Source organism: Fusarium fujikuroi, chromosome FFUJ_chr02, assembly GCF_900079805.1.
Source record: "Fusarium fujikuroi IMI 58289 draft genome, chromosome FFUJ_chr02".
Taxonomy (NCBI): Eukaryota; Fungi; Ascomycota; class Sordariomycetes; order Hypocreales; family Nectriaceae; genus Fusarium; species Fusarium fujikuroi.
In genome coordinates this window covers 821,988-839,510 of record NC_036623.1, presented here as the reverse complement: position 1 = coordinate 839,510, position 17,523 = coordinate 821,988, and the positions used below count along the sequence as shown (strand labels likewise).

Genomic DNA, 17,523 nt, shown 5'->3' with positions numbered 1-17,523 from the left:
ACTCGCGCTCTCCTTCACCAACATCGTCCTCGCGTTTGCCATCATAAACCACAGAAATCAAAACAATCATGAATGGCGCATCTTCTTCAGCCCGGGCTAAAAGAAAGGCCCCGGGCTCGCCAGACGAAGCTCCTCCTTCCAAAAAACCCATCAACGGAAAACATTCCCCAAACGACAACACACCAGACATTGTTGAATTTGACGACCACTCCGACATGACCGACGAACTTCACCCTCACGCTATGTATATTGGAACACCAGGGAGCTTGGGAGAGTGGCAGGATACCATCCAGAAGGTGGTGCGCAACGTCGTCGCGATCAGGTTCTGCCAGACCTGCTCTTTCGATACCGATTCTGCTTTGACCAGTGAAGCTACTGGCTATGTTGTTGACTCCGAGAAAGGGTGTGTAATCTCTGTCTATTACAGCTGAGAAGAGGCTCTAATCTGGCTCTGCAGATACATCTTGACCAACCGTCACGTTGTCGGCGCTGGTCCCTTCTGGGGCCACTGTGTCTTCGACAACCACGAAGAAGTCGACTGTTACCCCGTCTACCGCGACCCCGTTCACGATTTTGGTATTCTACGATATGATCCCAAGGCGATCAAGTATATGCACATTGATGGCTTAGAGCTGCGACCCGACCTCGCAAAGGGTAAGGACCCCAAGACAACCCCCCGACTCCGATCACGGCCGAGGACCATTACTAATAAGCACAGTTGGAACCGAGATTCGAGTCGTCGGTAACGATGCTGGCGAAAAGCTTAGTATCTTGTCAGGTATCATCAGTCGCCTGGATCGAAATGCCCCGGAATATGGCGAGGGGTACAGCGATTTCAACACGTGCTACTACCAGGCCAACGCCGCTGCAAGTGGAGGAAGTTCTGGCAGTCCTGTCGTGAACAAGGACGGTTGCGCTGTCGCACTCCAAGCTGGCGGTCGTTCTGATGGAGCTTCGACTGATTACTTCCTACCATTGGATCGACCACTCCGTGCTCTGCAATGCATTCAAAACGGCAAGCCTGTCACACGTGGTGACATTCAGTGCCAGTTCCTTCTCAAGCCTTTTGACGAATGCAGAAGGTTGGGATTGAGCCCTCAATGGGAGGCTGCCATGCGTGAGAAGTTTCCGGAAGAGACAAACATGCTTGTGGCTGAGATTGTCCTCCCCCAAGGACCTTCAGACAAGAAGATCGAGGAAGGCGACGTTTTGATCAAGGTCAACGGCGAACTTATCACACAGTTTATTCGATTGGACGACATTCTGGATTCGAGCGTTGACGAAACCATTAAGCTGCACCTTCAGCGCGGTGGACAGGACGTAGAAGTCGAGATCGAGGTCGGAGATCTTCACAAGATTACCCCTGACCGCTTTGTTTCAGTGGCAGGCGCCAGCTTCCACGATTTATCCTACCAGCAAGCAAGACTCTATGCCGTCGCTGTCAAGGGTGTCTACGTTTGCGAATCAGCTGGCTCATTCCGATTTGATAACACTGATAATGGCTGGATTGTCCAGAGTATTGACCACAAAAAGGTGCCAGACCTAGACACTTTCATCCAAGTAATGAAGGCAATCCCAGATCGCGCACGAGTTGTTGTCACTTACAAACACCTTCGTGACCTCCACACCCTTAATACTACCGTTGCCTACATTGATCGACACTGGGCGGCCAAGATGAAACTTGCTGTTCGAAACGATGAGTCTGGAGTTTGGGACTTCACTGACTTGGGAGACCCATTGCCTCCTGTTCCACGTACTCGACGATCCGCCTCCTTTATTGAGCTGGACCACATGCCACACCAAGGCATTGCCGACCTCATCCGCAGTTTTGTGCATATCAACTGCACTATGCCCTTGAAACTCGATGGTTTCCCTAAGAACCGCCGTTGGGGCATGGGCCTCGTGATTGATGCAGACAAGGGTCTCGTTCTGATCTCCAGAGCCATTGTCCCTTATGATCTTTGCGATATCACTGTCACTATTGCTGACTCCATCATTGTTGAGGGCAAGGTTGTCTTCCTACACCCCCTCCAGAACTACGCCATTATTCAGTACGATCCCTCACTCGTCGATGCGCCAGTCATGAGCGCTCGCCTGAGCAATGAGGTTCTCACCCAAGGCGCCAAGACCTATTTTCTCGGCTACAATAGGATTGGGCGCGTTGTTCATGGATCTACAAGTGTCACTGAGATCACTGCGGTGGCCATTCCCGCCAACTCGGGCGCCCCGCGCTATCGTGCTGTTAATGTTGATGCCATTACGATCGACAGTAACCTCGGTTCGACATGTAACAGTGGTGTTCTTGTTGCGCCAGACGGTACTGTCCAGGCTCTGTGGCTGTCATATCTGGGAGAGCGTTCCCATCATACGTCACGCGATGAAGAGTACTACCTCGGTCTTGGCACCAAGACTCTGCTTCCTGTCGTAGAGTCAGTCCAGAAGGGTATCAACCCCAAGCTGCGTATCTTGTCCGTCGAGTTCAGATCAGTCCAGATGGCTCAGGCATCCGTCATGGGCGTCTCCGATGAGTGGATCAAGAAGGTTACCCAGACCAACCGATCTCATCATCAGCTGTTCATGGTCAGCAAGCGAACCTTTGAGCGCGAGAACCACCCTGTATCTCTGCTCGAAGGAGATATTATCCTCACGCTGAACGGAAAGATTTGCACTACCATCTCCGACTTTGACTTGATGTACTCACATGAGTTGTTGGACGCAGTTATTGTGCGAGAGTGTGAGGAGATGCACCTACAACTTCCTACAGTGGCAGCAGACGACATGGAAACGAACCATGCCGTTTCTTTCTGTGGTGCTATCCTTCACAGGCCTCACCAGGCTGTTCGACAACAGATCAGCAAGCTGCATAGTGAGGTTTACGTCTCTAGTCGGATTCGTGGATCGCCTGCCTATCAGTATGGCGTCGCACCAACCAACTTCATCACCCATGTGAATGGTACTCCTACCCCTGATCTCGACTCTTTCATTGCCGCGACCCGGGAAATTCCTGACAATACTTGTAAGTCAGCCACTGTTTCTTGAAACTTATAAATACGGGAAAGCTAACATGTAATAGACTTCCGACTCAAAGCTGTAACCTTTGACTGCGTGCCGTGGGTGATCACAATGAAGAAGAACGATCACTACTTCCCCACGATGGAATGGATCAAGGATGACAAGGAGGCTTGTGGATGGCGAAGAGTCACGTACGAAGGCAACGACGTGTTTAAGGGAGAGGCAACTGACGGGGTAGTACCGGTTGCACAGGATGCCGATATGGAGTAGATGCATCATCTGCTTCTAGAGCTGCAAATCCCTGGCAGATAGAGGGAGTGTACAACCATAACTTCATTTGGGATCACTGGGATTAGGGTACGGCGTTATATGGCGATGAAGGATTCTATTATTTGAGATCATCTGGAGCTATGAGATAGCCTTTTGACTGGGATGGCTATTGATACATAGAGACGAGCTGTATACCTAAATATTTACGGATGGAAGTATTGGTGTACATTAATTATCACAAGACCTTGAATTGCAGGAAGAATGCTTCTGCCTATACTTGATAGTTACTGCTTCCATTTACTGACATGAATAATTGAGGTTGCCTGAAGTCTTGAGCTCCGGCTTGAACCGGATGTGGATGAGGTGAAGCTATAGTGGGGCCCTAAGGCTTCAAACAATGAGCTCATAGCGTCTGGGCGTTCGCAAGGCAGGACAGGCTGCCTTACACTGCAGCGCAGTTATAGCACTTCGATTGAATGTGCCCAACTTAAACCCCTCCACCTTCTTTGTATCTCAATCTCACCTTTGTACCACCGCCCACTCTCTCTTAAGGCTTCTTTCTCACTCTGCCTCTATATACTAACCTTTGCTATATCACTCCTCGTAGGCTCATCATGGCGCCAGGTGCTAGTCTTATAGTCCGTTGCCCCCCGCTTCCCCGCTATCGCATCCAATGTCATGATGCGCCAGTTGAAGTATCAACTAACATATTGCTTCCAATCCGTAGACAAAGCTCAAAGTTCAGCTCAAGCTTACCATCGCGCGGTTGCGCATGGTTCAGCAGCGCGATGAACAGCTTGGAAAGACCGCGCGACGAGCCATGGCTCAGCTCCTCGAGGCCGGAAAGGAAGACTCAGCCCGCATTCGCGTCGAGAACATCATTCGATCCGACATCACCTCCGAGCTTCACGAGATGCTCGAACTTTACTGCGAACTGCTACTTGCTCGTGCTGGGTTGATGGAGGGCCATACTGTTGACCCTGGCTTGGAGGAGGCTATTCAGAGTCTGATATATGCGGCGCCCAAGACGGAGATCAAAGAGCTGGCTACAGTGAGGACGCTATTTGCGGAGAAGTATGGAAAGGACTATGTCCTTGCCGCGACGGAGAATACAGATGGAAAGGTCAACGAGAAGGTCGTCAAGAAACTCAGCGTCACGCCTCCGCGCGAAGAGCTTGTGGTGGGATACCTGGAAGAAATTGCCAGAGCATACGGAGTAGACTGGCCCAAGCGGGAGACAGTCTCGCCACCACCAGAACTCCTCGACGACGACGATGATGACGACGACCAAGGCGGCCAGAAGCAAAAGGTTCTCGAAACGCCTCTCGCAGCAGATTCCAAAGATCCAGCTTTAAACACACCAGTTAAAAAGCTAGCTGGTGGCGGCCCAACGAGTCCTTTAACAGTGACACCGCCGCGAATGACGACCGACAACATACATCCCAAGGTGACGCTTGGTTCAGTAGAGCTGAAGCCAAGTAAGAAGGCGGAACCAGCGGCGAGGAAGGGCGAGCCCGATGGATCGATTCCGGATCTTGGGGACTTGGAGAGAAGGTTTGCGGCGCTGAAGAAGCGATGAGGTGCTTTGGATGGAGTGGGAATATTGCGCAACGTGGAGTTTTTAGGGTTTATTTGTTGATGAACAAGTTTTGTGAGCCTGTGAATTGTGTTTAAAGAATATGATAGTGTGTAGGTGGAAGGTCTATCCAGTGAGGGGCGTGCTTCTACTTCGTCAGAGTGAATCATGTTGCTGTGCGTGTTCTATGGACAAGGAGGTTTGATACTGAGTGGTGGACAATGGACTTTGTGTCACACTATTCGCCGCAGCTCAACCATAGAATAAAAGCAAGATGTTACGCACAAAGGCCTTTAGATACCTTACACAGATGAAAGATGCAAGATGTATGGTTGTCAGTGATAGCCAGTCAAGGTCACTTACTCGGACTGCGAGCTAGAGTATTCAAGCAAGGAACAGTGAATAAGGTCCTTCAATAATGGGGGTTTTACGGCCAGGTCTGACAAAAGGTTTACTGGGCTTGATACCTACAGATGATGGTTAGGTATGCATCAGTAGGTAGACTTTGAAGACGAACTCAATCACTCTTGAGTTGCGACTGCATTATGTTTTTTGACCTTGCCTGGAGTATTTAGGTACTTTCAGAACCCCCGCGTTTCTTCTGTTTCTACTTTCTTCCTTTCGATCTCGTTCAAAGTCAGCATTCTACCTATATCGATTCATACAAGCAAAGGAATACCTGCATTCGCCAATCACTCAGTCTTTTCAAGTACAACATTTCTCTCCGGTAACCTTCACGGTCTATGAACACAATGGGATCAAATCGAAAAATTCTTAACACTCTCCGCTACACCCTCGGTCTTAGCAACTTGCAAGATGTATCACAACTGGCTCAAGTCTCCCAGAACCTGCTCGAACAAAAGTTTGACGCTACACCTGAAAGCTTCTCGGCTAGGAGAATGGGGAAAATTTACATGACATGGCTTATTCACCAAGACTTCACGACAGAAGTGAACCTCCAAAGCCAAGTCGTCGAGCAATGGGTATCTTTCGTGAACTCCTGGGGGTTTGAGGTTGAAGACGCCATCGCCTTGTGGGCTAAAATTAACAACAAGGATACTGAGTCGGACGAGGACACAAAACAGCTGAGGGAGAAGAGGAATGCTTTACGACATGAAATAGAGAATCAGTTCCTTAACAGTACGATGCTCATCTGGCATGGGTATGGATATCGTGTTAACGGGTATAGTACCTCAGAGCCCATACCACCCTCCGGCTTGGTACAAACCGTGCCTCCACTGCGCAATTACAATGTAAGGTGAACCACATGTTTGGAAGCTCCTCTGCTGAGAATTGATATTCAAGACTCGCGGTCAAATTAGAAAGTTTGATGAGTATACCAAATCTGCCCTTCAGGACTGGCCGACGAGGGATATCCCCTTCTCAAGCATAGAGACTGCTGCAGATACGGATACGAAGTCCAAAGAGTCCGAAGAGTCCGAAGAGATTACGTCGCTGGATATAAAAGGAGAACATGGGGAAGTACCAGCAAAGAAAAAAGCAAAACTTGACACTGGTGGTAGTAGTAGCCTCAGGTTGGTTTCGAAGGGATCCGGCACGGGCTCGTCTCCCATCGATCTGACAAAATGATTCGAACAAGTGTCGTTTTTATATCCGATTCAATGCTTTTGTAGCGGGAGATTGGGATGAAGAGGCCAAAGCAGCGACAATGGTATATTCTCAATATTGTGGATGCCTCCACGAAACGCCTCAACTCCTGCCTGCCCTTATGATATGCAAATGACGATTTCGGCCAGATGAAGCAGTATTTCAAAATATCCCGCCTATTCTCACAGCCTTTCAGGTCTCGACCAAGCCCCGGCCTTATTCTAACTTGTCGAGATGCTCCAACCGTGTAAGCACAACCTGCTTACTCGTCTCCTCAATCTCGCCCGCCAAAAACACCTCGTCAAGAATCGCATAGACCTTGTAGAAGTTGAAAACAAGATCGAGTTCGCAGACGTTTCCGAAAAAGGCATCGAGAACCTCGACGAAGAAGTGAATGGCCTCTAGGTAGGCGAGCTCGTTATCGTTTGTGTCGACGCAGGCGCAGAAGAAAAGACCAGCGTAGCGGCGGTAAACAATCTTGTTGTTTCGGAACTCGACAAAGTTGGACTGGTATTTTTGATCGCGGGGTGCGACGAGGCGATGGACTTCGCCTTTGAGCTTGATCTTTTGCTCGTCGCTAAAAGGGGCGTACCATTTCGCGAGACGAGTCTTACCCCTGAGAAGCAGTAAGTACCTTTTCAATCGGAGAGAGTGCGCGGATTTGGGAGAACGTACTGTCGATTCTGGATGAGGATAAAGGAGAGCATCTTGACTTTGGGCAAGGCTGAAGCTCAAGACGAGAGGGAGGCGGTTGAGAAAGGAGAGCTGGGGTAGAGATGGTTGCATGGATAAGCCGACGTTGTTAGGAGGCTGTCGCGGAACACAAGGGTTGATGCTGATTGGCTGAGTATAGTAGGGATAAAGCCACTGGAGAGCTGCAAGGCTGCCACTAAGAGACCCTGGGGATGCCCCGGCCTAGTCCAGTTTCTAGCACACGTTGACCCCCTGTTTCTGTTGTGCAACCAGGCTTGGCTTGGCTGAGGTGCAGATGGGCCATTTAGTCTTACTCCCCCGCAAAAACGTTGATATGACTTCAAATTGGTCATTTTCTATTTTACGGAAAAGATTCTATGGTTGGCTCTGAATTACAACTGAACACTTCTTATAGAAGCCAGTTGTACTGAATACAATCCCATTGACTGCCCTGAACGATGGGAGTCGAGGTCTCGGCACATCGCGTGGGCAACCTGCCTTAGCGTCGTGTGCCGATGTTCCATCTCCGGCACTTTCCAAGTTTTCGTCAATCATCGTTTTGTTTCACTGTGTTTCCATGACTTTTCATCAATTGCTTATTCCCACGACCCATGATTACACGATCGCCCTCTCTCTCATCTTGGAAAACTCTTATCATCTTAATATAATAATACACTTATAAAAGCAATGACATAGTTCCCCCCCTGCAGACACGAATCATTCATGACCCACGAGTAGCCAAGCCTTGGAGCCCAAGACGCGATACGATATTAAGGAATTCTGACCCCTACTGCTGGGCATGAATTGCATGATTAGACATCATCGAGCATTGACGATTTGAGCTTCCTCTTCATCTTTTCCTTCTGCATGGCTGGCCGTGCTCGACTGTTTCTTCTCTTATCTGGCGCTCACGCGAATCTCGAAGCGTCCATCCGCAAGACGAGAGGATGACTGACGATTCTCATCAAGCTCCAACGAATTCACCAAAGTATCAGCTTATATCTTTACCGCAGTCATGGCTAGATCGCCCATCATGAAGACCGTGACGAAACGACTTCGAGAGCTGGCCATAGTCCTCTGGGTTGACACCGAGACCAACGATCTATGGAAACAGATAATCAAGTGCTCCATCGCTAGTATCGGTTCGGTCGTCGCCGTCATGACTCCTCAAGCCGCGGCAGTCCTAGGTCCTTCGACCTTTCTTGCGCCAATGGCTACTGTCTTTGCTCATCCAGGTCAAAGGTTGGGCCCCATGATCGAGACCCTTCTCATGATGCTGCTGGGCACCTTATTCGGACTTGCGTGGTCCATAGTTGCACTCAGGCTATCTATGTTGGCTACTGCTCAAACAACACACGAAACAGCCCATAATGCTATCTGCGCAGTATTCTTCACCATGGCTGCTTTCTTTCATGGCTACGTAAGATCGGCTAGTCCCCGCATGTTCTTATTTGTCACCTTTTTTCTCATTGCCAATATCATTACTCTGCTCGGGGGCTACACCTCGGTGTCTTCAGAGGTTATTACACACACCTACTACCCTATGATGGTTGGCGGTGGTATCTCAATCGTGGTCAACCTATCAATCTTTCCCGAGCTGTCGAGCAGTTACCTCGGTGTGTCTGCCATTGATGCTCTTATCGAAACGATGGATACCGTGACACGGGCTACGCATTGGTTCATCACACCTGGTGCTGATTCCGAAGAAGATTCCACTATCACTGCCCTTACAATGACAAACACAGTAAAGAGTGTCCCCGAGAAACCAAAGCGCAAGAAGGGTCGTTTCCGCAAGTGGTTGAGTCAGTTTCCGAATCCCTTCAAACAATCTCAACATCGATATCATATGTCCACCACTCCAGTTGGCCTTACGACGATCAAGAGTCTGATAGGCAACAAGGGGAGTCTTCGTGCACGTCACACTCATTGCAAAGCTGCTCAGAAGGAAGTTAACTACGAGATCTCTGTGTCAGCCCTTCCTCTAAGCAGCATGAAGCCTCTGACAACTTCCTATATGAGCAGCCTCGTCCAAAACACAGTCAACATCATCGCTGCATGTGAGAACAAATTCATCGTATTGCAGAATAATGATGGCACCGATGACGAAAGCGACAGCGATATGTCAGGGCCCAGTGGGATCAAACGCATGAGCACCTTTGATGACTACCTTCAGAGGGTTGAAGAAAGCAAACCTCTGAGGGAGATCGAAGCTAGTAGCGCAAGTCTTCTCGAGTCCATCATTGAGCGTATCCGAGAGCCTGTTCAGGTGTTCGAGGGTTCGCTGAAAGAGGCCGTACGCCTGGTCATCATATGTGTCGCTTATTGCTATGATGTACGAAGATTGCCTTCAGGAGCACCAACCCCAAGAGGAATCCATCTCCAAGAATTGGACCTTAGAATCGACCTTTTCGCGGAAGCAATCGCTAATTTCGATGCCAGCTGCTCCATGGAGCTTCGCCGTTCAGGTATGGATAAGAGTGGATATAGTACGGACTTTATGCCCCGAATGGAAACGTTCTTGATATCTTCGTTCGTACTTAGTTTGCGTCAGGCAGCTAAGTATGTTTTGGAGATGCTTCGCCATGTTCGACAGACAGTCGAACAGAGGCAAGCTCGAAACGACAGAGCCACAATCTGGTTCCCCAAACATGTCGATATCAGGCAGTGGTTGATTAGTGGTGGTGAGAGCGACGGTTTTGTTCTGCCAGAAGCGGCTCGCAAAGAAGTTCGTCGGGGAAAGAGTACAACAGGACACAAGTCCAAAATTAAAACAAAGCAAAGCAATAAGGATACGAAAACACAGCCGCCTAAGGGAAAGGATGAAGAAAAAGGCATTCGATTTGCAGAGCCGGTTCTTCAAACGAGAGAGGATCGCAACACTGAACAACCACAAGAAAAGGGGCAATCTCAGCCTCAGAAACGCAGTAAGATCCTCAAGATTAGGGGGATGGCAGCCGATGCCTTGGAATGGACCCAGGACTCAGAACACATAAAATATGCGTTTAAACTCACAATCGCCATCCTCTTACTTAGCTGGCCGGCTTTCGTGGAGTCTCAGGCTGGATGGTACAGTTCCTATCGTGGCATATGGGCACCGATGCAGCTGTTTCTCGTCTTTGAAGTGGCCATAGGAACATCCTTCCACGTGTTTTTCATTCGTCTTTGCGGTGTCGTAGCAGGCAGTGCTTTTGGCTTTGCATCTGCCCTAGTCGGGAGCAAAAGTCTGATCGCCATGGTTTTCTTTCTGATTATTGGTATCATGCCGTCGTTCTATGTCCAGCTTGGCACTAGATATGTCAAGGCCGGCATGATCTCTACGGTTACAATGGTCGTGGTTGCACTCTGTAAGTTGCTTGCTATCATTTCGGATATCCTTGATATACTAACAGTACTAGCTGCTGTTAACGGCGACGAGCCCGCTTATCATTATTTCTATAAGCGCTTGTGTGCCTTTATCGTGGGGGGAACCACTGCGCTGCTGATTGAACTTATTTTATACCCAGTCAGAGCTAGAGATCGACTAGTTGAGTCTGTCGCAGCGTCGGTCAAACAGGTTCAAAATATGCAAGCCGCGATGGCTGTTGGCCTGGACGAGCCCATCAAGCCAGATTTCCGGAATTCTGACCTCAACAAGCGCTTCCGTCGTGCCACAAACAAAGCACGAGGAGCTCTGGCTGCGGCCGAGACTTTTCTTCCATTCTCCGTTACTGAACCGCGCCTTAAGGGGGATTTTAAACCACTCGTGCCTGTCTACAAAGAGATCTTCTACGTGTTGCATCAAATTATCGATAGGATGGAAAACGTTGTGATGCTGCGGAGAGAGTATGGTTCGTCCATTTTGGAAGACTTGAATCCTCAAGTCCACGCCTATCGACGGAATGTGGCTGCCAGTATCATGCTGACACTTTTCACGGTGTACGAGGCGTTCATTACCTGGACGCCTCTGCCGCAGTTCATCCCGTCAAGTCGTCTGGCGCAATTGCGCCTGGTCAACCATGTGCGCGAGATTCTTGCGTCCAAAAGTGGCACTCAGACACCGGCTGGGGAGCCATCGAGTGTCTTTGACGAGAATGGGGAGCTTGCTGCGCAGGTCGCATACCTCATCACCCAAAAACGATTTCTCTCTTGGAACGCGAGCACTTCTGGACAGATGGAGATCATCGAATATCTCGAAGAGCTTGTGCAGCTTGTTAAAATTCTGGTTGGAGTTAATGACTTCCGCAGCGGTCTACTAAAGACTCCTACTCTTAGTAACTATCGGGAGCGCAAGCACTTGACGCGGATGCCTCTGTCTCGCATGCCGACTGCTGATAGCCGCATGACTGGTGTTCCGGCAGAGGAGGTCCCAACAGTCGAGAGTAGAGCCAGTGGACTGCAGCGAACGCAAACAATCCGTGCAAGCCATACGAGAAGACGGAATCATAGGAGAGATGGTAATGAGAAGGAGGCTGGTAGTGACGGTGAGGAGGAATTACCCATGAGTTTACAAAGAGTCGGCACGCGACTCTGTGAGGATGCTGCAGCTGCTCGACGACGCAAGATGTCTGTGTCTCGAGCGTAGGGTTGGGAGATACAGCATGGAAGTCACGAAAGACGTGTAGAAATAGCCGACGAGTGGTTGGCACCAATCTATCGAGTAATACCTTAATGAACATCCAAATATCCTTTCCGTGCGCCTTTCCTACTAACCAACCCAAACATTGGTGATGTTCCTAATCCAACGCCTTAGCGTACAATAAACTGGTGAACGCTGCACATATAGATAGATGACTAGAAGATGTTGAGCGGCGTATGCTGTGCAATTCTGGTGCCGTTGAGCATGGCCCTCGACTTCTTTGGCCTCTGCTGCAATCTTCGAGACCCTTCTTGCACATGGCGAGGCTCGATTGGCGTCTTTCCCTCACTAGGGAAATCGAACAAGGCGCCCTCATGCTTCCGCTTCTTCGCATTTCCAACATTATCGCCTCCGTTCTGAGCACGCACTAGATCCTCCTGCTCCTTGACCTTGAGCGCCATCTCGGTGAGGGTCTGGACCATCTCGAAGGTGAGGAAGCCGAGAATATCGACAATGTCGTCGGAGGGTTTGCTGTCTGTGACGATGCCGAAGCCAGCCCACTCGCGGAATCGCTTGCCTTTGCGGTAGGTGAATGATGCTTGACGGTATTCAGACCATGTAACGTACTCCTCCTTCGTCATGGCCTTGGTGCGCTCATCAGCTTTGCGCAAACGCTGCAGTGTGATGTAGTTCATCTCCTCCTCCTCTTCATCCTCTTCGTCCTCGCGCTCAGGCACTTCAACGTTGTAGTACGACGAGGGCTCCCACGGCAAACCGACTTTTGCCTTTTTGTTCTTCTTGGCTGTATCATCTGTTGTGTTATCACCGGCAGCCACGGGATCATCGCCAGCGGCGATATCGGCATCAGCGCCCTTGTCATCAGAGTCCTTTACGTTCTTTCGCACGTCTTTCCACGAGAGGAACGTGCGCAAACGAGAGACTTTTGCTTGGTCATGGCGGATTTGGAAGATGAGATCGTTGATGCTGATGGATTTTGAACCGCGACGCGAAGCGAGTTCGGTGCAGTTTCGGAGCTGAGAGGGTTTAGTATGAGGTGAGGTGAGATGAGTGGGTGAAGGGGATGAGAGACGCACGAGTTCGATGACCTGTTGACGGACAATGTCTTCGATGATACTTGTTGTTTCGACGGGAGGTTCTGCGGTTTCGCCCGAGACGTACATCATCTGACTGATCTCCTGGCGATATTTGTACGACTTGCTATCTCTTGAATCCGCCATCTTGTCGCGTTGTGAGATGAGACGTCAAGGGTTGTTATTGTGCGCCTGAGAGGACTTGAATATTCTGTTTATCCAAGACTAAAGTTTTTATCTGCATATTGAGTTAGTTCTGTGAAGCAATGAAGGCTTAAAGCGTACGGAGTAGTACTGAGAGGGTGTTTGGAGTGTGAGAGGCGCAATACCTTGAAGCTCTGAGAACAACGGTCAATTATCTAAGGGGCTGATCCTTCTTGTATTGATATTTTATGCGACTTGGGTAATAATTTGAGAATCGATTTATGAGTGGTTGAACAAGTTGTATATGAATGTGTATTCTCAAATGGCGATTCAAAGGTTGATGTTGGTTCGCCTGAGGATGGAAAGCGACTTGTCGGGATGAAGGCCAGTAGAGATGGGGCTAAACTCAAATAGGAAATATGTTGTTCCTGCGCCTAAGACAAGTCATGATAGTCAGACATAGATCTTGATATACCTAGACAAGACACATTCACGCTCCAATAGCTACTGAATTAACTGAATTGTTGAGTGTGCTTGACAAGTTCTCGGCTGTGCTTGTATGGCCTGGCATGATCATGAACCATTTCACATGGGTCTTGCACAATCATAAACACTTGAAAGTATTCATTGACATCGTCAGATCAAGCACAACCTCTAAAGCTGTCCCAACTTTCAAATCCCTCCCCCTTCGAAGCCCAAACAACGATGTAATGCGCCGCCAACAACTTCCACTCCTCAACCTCGTCCAACCCCTCCAGCGAATCGACACGCCGCTTTTCATCCGCCGACACCCAATTCTGCCAGATATCCTCAATCGTCATATGATACACCTTGTCAAACCCAGCTTTGCTCATTCTCGCTCGTTGGTCTTCCGGTGTCTGGTACATCTGAAGAGTGGGCATTTGGATGCGGCGCGCTGCTAGGTTCGACACCATCATCTTGCCAAAGGCGTCGTCTGGGCGGATTGGTTCGTAGATGATTGTGCCGAGGTTTGGTATCCGTGAGCTGAAGAAGTTGATCACATCTGAGGCTTCGGTGGTGGTGAGATAGCAGAGACAGCACTCTGAGAGAAGTAACGTAGGGATATCGGTCCGTAGACCAGGGAGAGAGATTTCGTTCGTCGTTGTTTCTGTGCCATCTTCCTCCTTTGGTGTTTTGGCGTGAGAGAAACCTCTCAGGTCTTGACCATGGCAGTAATATTCGCACCCAGTGGGTTTAGCTGACCAGGAATGTTCGGTCAATTGAGTAGCATCTTTCAAGATATTTCTCAGCTTGGGCGTAGCTTGTACAGTCCGTAACTTCTTTGAGGTGACAACTTGAAAGTCAAGCTCATGATAGACCAATCCAGGACGCGACTCTGAAAAGAACAGTCGAAAAGGTCTTGTATCAGTACCAGCCCCCAAAGATACAACCTGTTTCGGTCCTGCGCCTTGTTCACTGTCTTGATCGCCGTCTAGAAACGACTCGATAAGAGTGTCCAGAGAAATAGTGCGGGTATATGTTCCTATAAAAGGTGTGAGTATATATTGGGGGCCATGACAATGTTTTCTAGCACACCTCGATTGATTATAGGGAGTCGTCTCGCCACTGGTCCATCGCTACTCTGCACAAAGTACTGAGCATACGGATCATAAAGATATCCCAGATCAACAGCGCTCAGCCTCGACACTGAAGCATCAGTATCTGTGCCTTGGATGGTAGCATCGTGAGGAACAGCTGATGATGCGTGACCTCCTCGTCCTCTACCTCGACCACGGCCTCCACGTGCGCTGCGGCGAGAATTTAGGAGATTTGGTATCTCGGGGGCGGGCATTCTTTAGTCTGAGGGTATTCAGAGTGAGGTTATAGCGGCTTTAGTTGTTCCGAGCTGACGGAGCTCAAGCTAGCTAGAGCTTGATGAGGTTGAATAGAATAGAGGGTCTTTTCAGTGGATGTGGCCAGTGACGTCGGACAGCCAGCCCCTGTAAGAAACGGGAGAGTCATGATTGCGGGGCATGCACCTCATTTAACTCACATGTTGACAATGGGACTGAACTTGATAGACAGTAACAAACAGAGACTTGAGAGTAAATAAATGCGGCATAAATGAGTACATACATATATCGAGCCGACATAGCCGAGTCAACAGCATAGCATAGCATAGCATGCGCGGACACAAACAGTTTCAGGTAAACCCAACCATGAGCCTACAGTCTCAGAAGCACAATCCTCTAAATCTGCCTTGTAAACATCGGAACTCTCGGGGCATGAATAGAAATGTAGATTCACAAAAGCAACACAAAAGCAAGTTGCATATTTTGTGAAGACTAAAAAGACGAGGAAGCGCCAATCAAAAGCTTACGTTTGGCATGAGTTTGAGGCTGATTACGTGTATATACGAAGGGTATCATCAAAGTCCTACACACCTCAGTTTGATCCTTCAATCCGAATACGGTAATCACCGGCTTCACGGTGAGAACATGAACCGAATCATGCTCAACAAATCATTTTATTATCTATGAATCTTCTATAGATCAAGATACAATTAAAATACCCAATGTCTTTATTCTTCCATCATTAGCTGTTCGACCAGAGTATACGTAGATCAATCAATTCGCCTTGAGGCTGTGCAATTCGCCCCCCTCCCCCTCCCCCCGTTGACCCCCTGTAACCGTAAACGCCCTGTCCCGTCAGAGCCCATCCACATCCACTAAATCGGGGGTCCTGGTGCCTAGTTCCACTGCGCGATCTGCCCGGACATAACTGATAAAGCCCCCGTCAGAGCCACTTTTCGACAGCCCATTAAACCACCCTCCTCCATCCAACATCACACCTTACGAGGATACTCATCACCATCTTCTTTTTCTATTCTTCCTTTCATCGAAACAAAGTGCTTTTCCTTATATCGTAAACCTTCAATATGTTGTCTTCCGCTGGATCGCTGCTTATGCGGCGCGATAACATGCCAAAGCCTGATCTTGGCTATGAGCTTCAGCAACTCCCCGACTGGTCGAGATTCGTATTCCTCGCCAACTTCATCCTCTTCCTCCCCGTCTTTGTCCTCGTGAGTACTACCCTTACTGACACTCACGTCCATATGCTAACACATCTCAGATCAACTACACTTTCGAAAAGGTCTTCCCCGTTCTCGCCATCGTCGAAGATGAGAAACCTCCCGCTTACGAACCTCTCCCCGTCGAGCCTCTCGCCAACGATGACATGCCCAAGCCCGCTTCTACTTCCTCTGTCCCTATCGCTGGCCAGGGCCGTCCCATCACTTCGTCTTTCCGAGCTACCTGGCGCCTACTCCGATCTACTGGTGGTTTCCGCGCCATCTTCCGTGGTCTGCCTTGCTTCCTCGCCCAAGCTGTCGTCACGGCACTCATCAACGGCATCACCTATACCGTCATTCCTTATTCCTTTGTTCTGTCCAACTTGATCGGTTCTCTCGTCTGCGTTCAGCTTAGCGCCGCCTGGGTCCACATCGTCATCACGCCTCCTTCTCCTCTCAAGTTCTGGAGCCGTCTCCCTCCTTTCAAGACCACTTTCGCCGCCACCTGGAGACCTACTCTCATCTTCTGGGCTGCCTCTCAGATCGTCAATCTTGGCACCTTCGGTGTTCTCTACCTGTTTGGCGGCGACCAGACCAATGAGATTCCTCAGCTCCAGGGTCTCGGCAGCGTTTTCGGCATCCTGCTCGTCGCTGTCCTTCTCCAGGTCGCTATCCAGATTCCCGCCTACGTTGTGCTCGTTCGAGTCCAGGCCTCTCTTCTCCCCGCTGACGCCGACACCATCATTCCTTTCGACCGCTCTTTCAACGGCCGTATCGAGCCCGTTGTTGTCGGTGGCCTAGGCTATGCTACTGTTCGCGACGCCTGGTCCAGCTTCTCCAAGTCTGCCTGGCGCCGTATTGTCATGCTCAGCGTCAAGATCGTCGCTGTCACCTTCGCTGCCCTCTGTGTCATCTTCGCCGTTATCATCCCTCAGGTCATCCTCCTGGCTGCCATGGGAACCGACAACGGTGATGGCAACCAGGACATCAAGATGTAAACGAATGATCCGCGCTTTCTACGTACGACTTGTCACTTGATGATATCCCCTTTGGTTAACTGCCTGTTGTCCTTGTCTACAAAGGCATGTAAACGGTTTAGATTGTAAAGCCTTCCGTCAAGAATACCACTCTGTTTTAGCTCTTTGATATAAGCAAGAAATAAAAATAAAATGTTTGTTAGAAATTCAATCAATTCATTGACTCTCTTATACTTCGTGCCTTTAGCTATGTGGTCGTGACAAGACTCATGCAAGCTTCCTCCACTGCTGCTGCTGATATTTGTCTCATCTCCTATCCTCTCTCTCGATCTCTCCTTCGACTCATCACAGCTCATCTCATCCCATCTCTCGCGCCTAGAGCGCCAGCCATATAACAGCCCATCCGTCCTACCATGGTCCCATCGCGATGCCTGTCGTAAATCCAAATCATCGTAGCCGCCCCATCCTCTATCGCCTTCTTATAGTAGAAGCAGGAAAAAAAAGAGACAAACCCGAAATCGGGGGACAAAGTAGAAAGCAGCAGAAGAGAAGAAGAGAAACCTTTT

The 17,523-nt window shown here is 49.4% G+C and overlaps 8 protein-coding genes; 5 read left to right on the top strand and 3 right to left on the bottom strand.

The window, feature by feature from the left end:
• Window positions 1-68: 68 nt before the first annotated feature.
• Window positions 69-3,282, top strand: FFUJ_05024 (serine protease family protein; the record flags this gene model as incomplete). XM_023571620.1 has 4 exons in its annotated part: window positions 69-403; window positions 458-654; window positions 719-3,016; window positions 3,074-3,282. The coding sequence occupies 4 exons, from the start codon at window positions 69-71 to the stop codon at window positions 3,280-3,282; spliced, it is 3,039 nt and encodes a 1,012-aa protein (XP_023425896.1).
• Window positions 3,283-3,896: 614 nt separating this feature from the next.
• On the top strand, window positions 3,897-4,861 carry FFUJ_05025 (putative IST1-like protein; the record flags this gene model as incomplete). XM_023571619.1 has 2 exons in its annotated part: window positions 3,897-3,920; window positions 4,010-4,861. The coding sequence occupies 2 exons, from the start codon at window positions 3,897-3,899 to the stop codon at window positions 4,859-4,861; spliced, it is 876 nt and encodes a 291-aa protein (XP_023425895.1).
• A 749-nt stretch (window positions 4,862-5,610) lies between these two features.
• Window positions 5,611-6,448, top strand: FFUJ_05026 (uncharacterized protein; the record flags this gene model as incomplete). XM_023571617.1 has 2 exons in its annotated part: window positions 5,611-6,111; window positions 6,164-6,448. The coding sequence occupies 2 exons, from the start codon at window positions 5,611-5,613 to the stop codon at window positions 6,446-6,448; spliced, it is 786 nt and encodes a 261-aa protein (XP_023425894.1).
• A 234-nt stretch (window positions 6,449-6,682) lies between these two features.
• On the bottom strand, window positions 6,683-7,173 carry FFUJ_05027 (probable clathrin assembly protein; the record flags this gene model as incomplete). XM_023571616.1 has 2 exons in its annotated part: window positions 6,683-7,082; window positions 7,142-7,173. The coding sequence occupies 2 exons, from the start codon at window positions 7,171-7,173 to the stop codon at window positions 6,683-6,685; spliced, it is 432 nt and encodes a 143-aa protein (XP_023425893.1).
• Window positions 7,174-8,174: 1,001 nt separating this feature from the next.
• On the top strand, window positions 8,175-11,720 carry FFUJ_05028 (related to Lactobacillus putative histidine protein kinase SppK; the record flags this gene model as incomplete). Its single annotated transcript, XM_023571615.1, has 1 exon — window positions 8,175-11,720. One exon carries the CDS (start codon window positions 8,175-8,177, stop codon window positions 11,718-11,720), a length of 3,546 nt encoding a protein of 1,181 aa, XP_023425892.1.
• A 209-nt stretch (window positions 11,721-11,929) lies between these two features.
• On the bottom strand, window positions 11,930-12,952 carry FFUJ_05029 (related to transcription factor spt3; the record flags this gene model as incomplete). The annotated part of the gene is made up of 1 exon (XM_023571614.1): window positions 11,930-12,952. The coding sequence occupies one exon, from the start codon at window positions 12,950-12,952 to the stop codon at window positions 11,930-11,932; it is 1,023 nt and encodes a 340-aa protein (XP_023425891.1).
• Window positions 12,953-13,590: 638 nt separating this feature from the next.
• FFUJ_05030 (related to leucine carboxyl methyltransferase) lies at window positions 13,591-14,762 on the bottom strand (the record flags this gene model as incomplete). XM_023571613.1 has 2 exons in its annotated part: window positions 13,591-14,453; window positions 14,507-14,762. 2 exons carry the CDS (start codon window positions 14,760-14,762, stop codon window positions 13,591-13,593), a joined length of 1,119 nt encoding a protein of 372 aa, XP_023425890.1.
• Window positions 14,763-15,848: 1,086 nt separating this feature from the next.
• FFUJ_05031 (uncharacterized protein) lies at window positions 15,849-16,978 on the top strand (the record flags this gene model as incomplete). XM_023571612.1 has 2 exons in its annotated part: window positions 15,849-15,992; window positions 16,043-16,978. 2 exons carry the CDS (start codon window positions 15,849-15,851, stop codon window positions 16,976-16,978), a joined length of 1,080 nt encoding a protein of 359 aa, XP_023425889.1.
• Window positions 16,979-17,523: the final 545 nt, after the last annotated feature.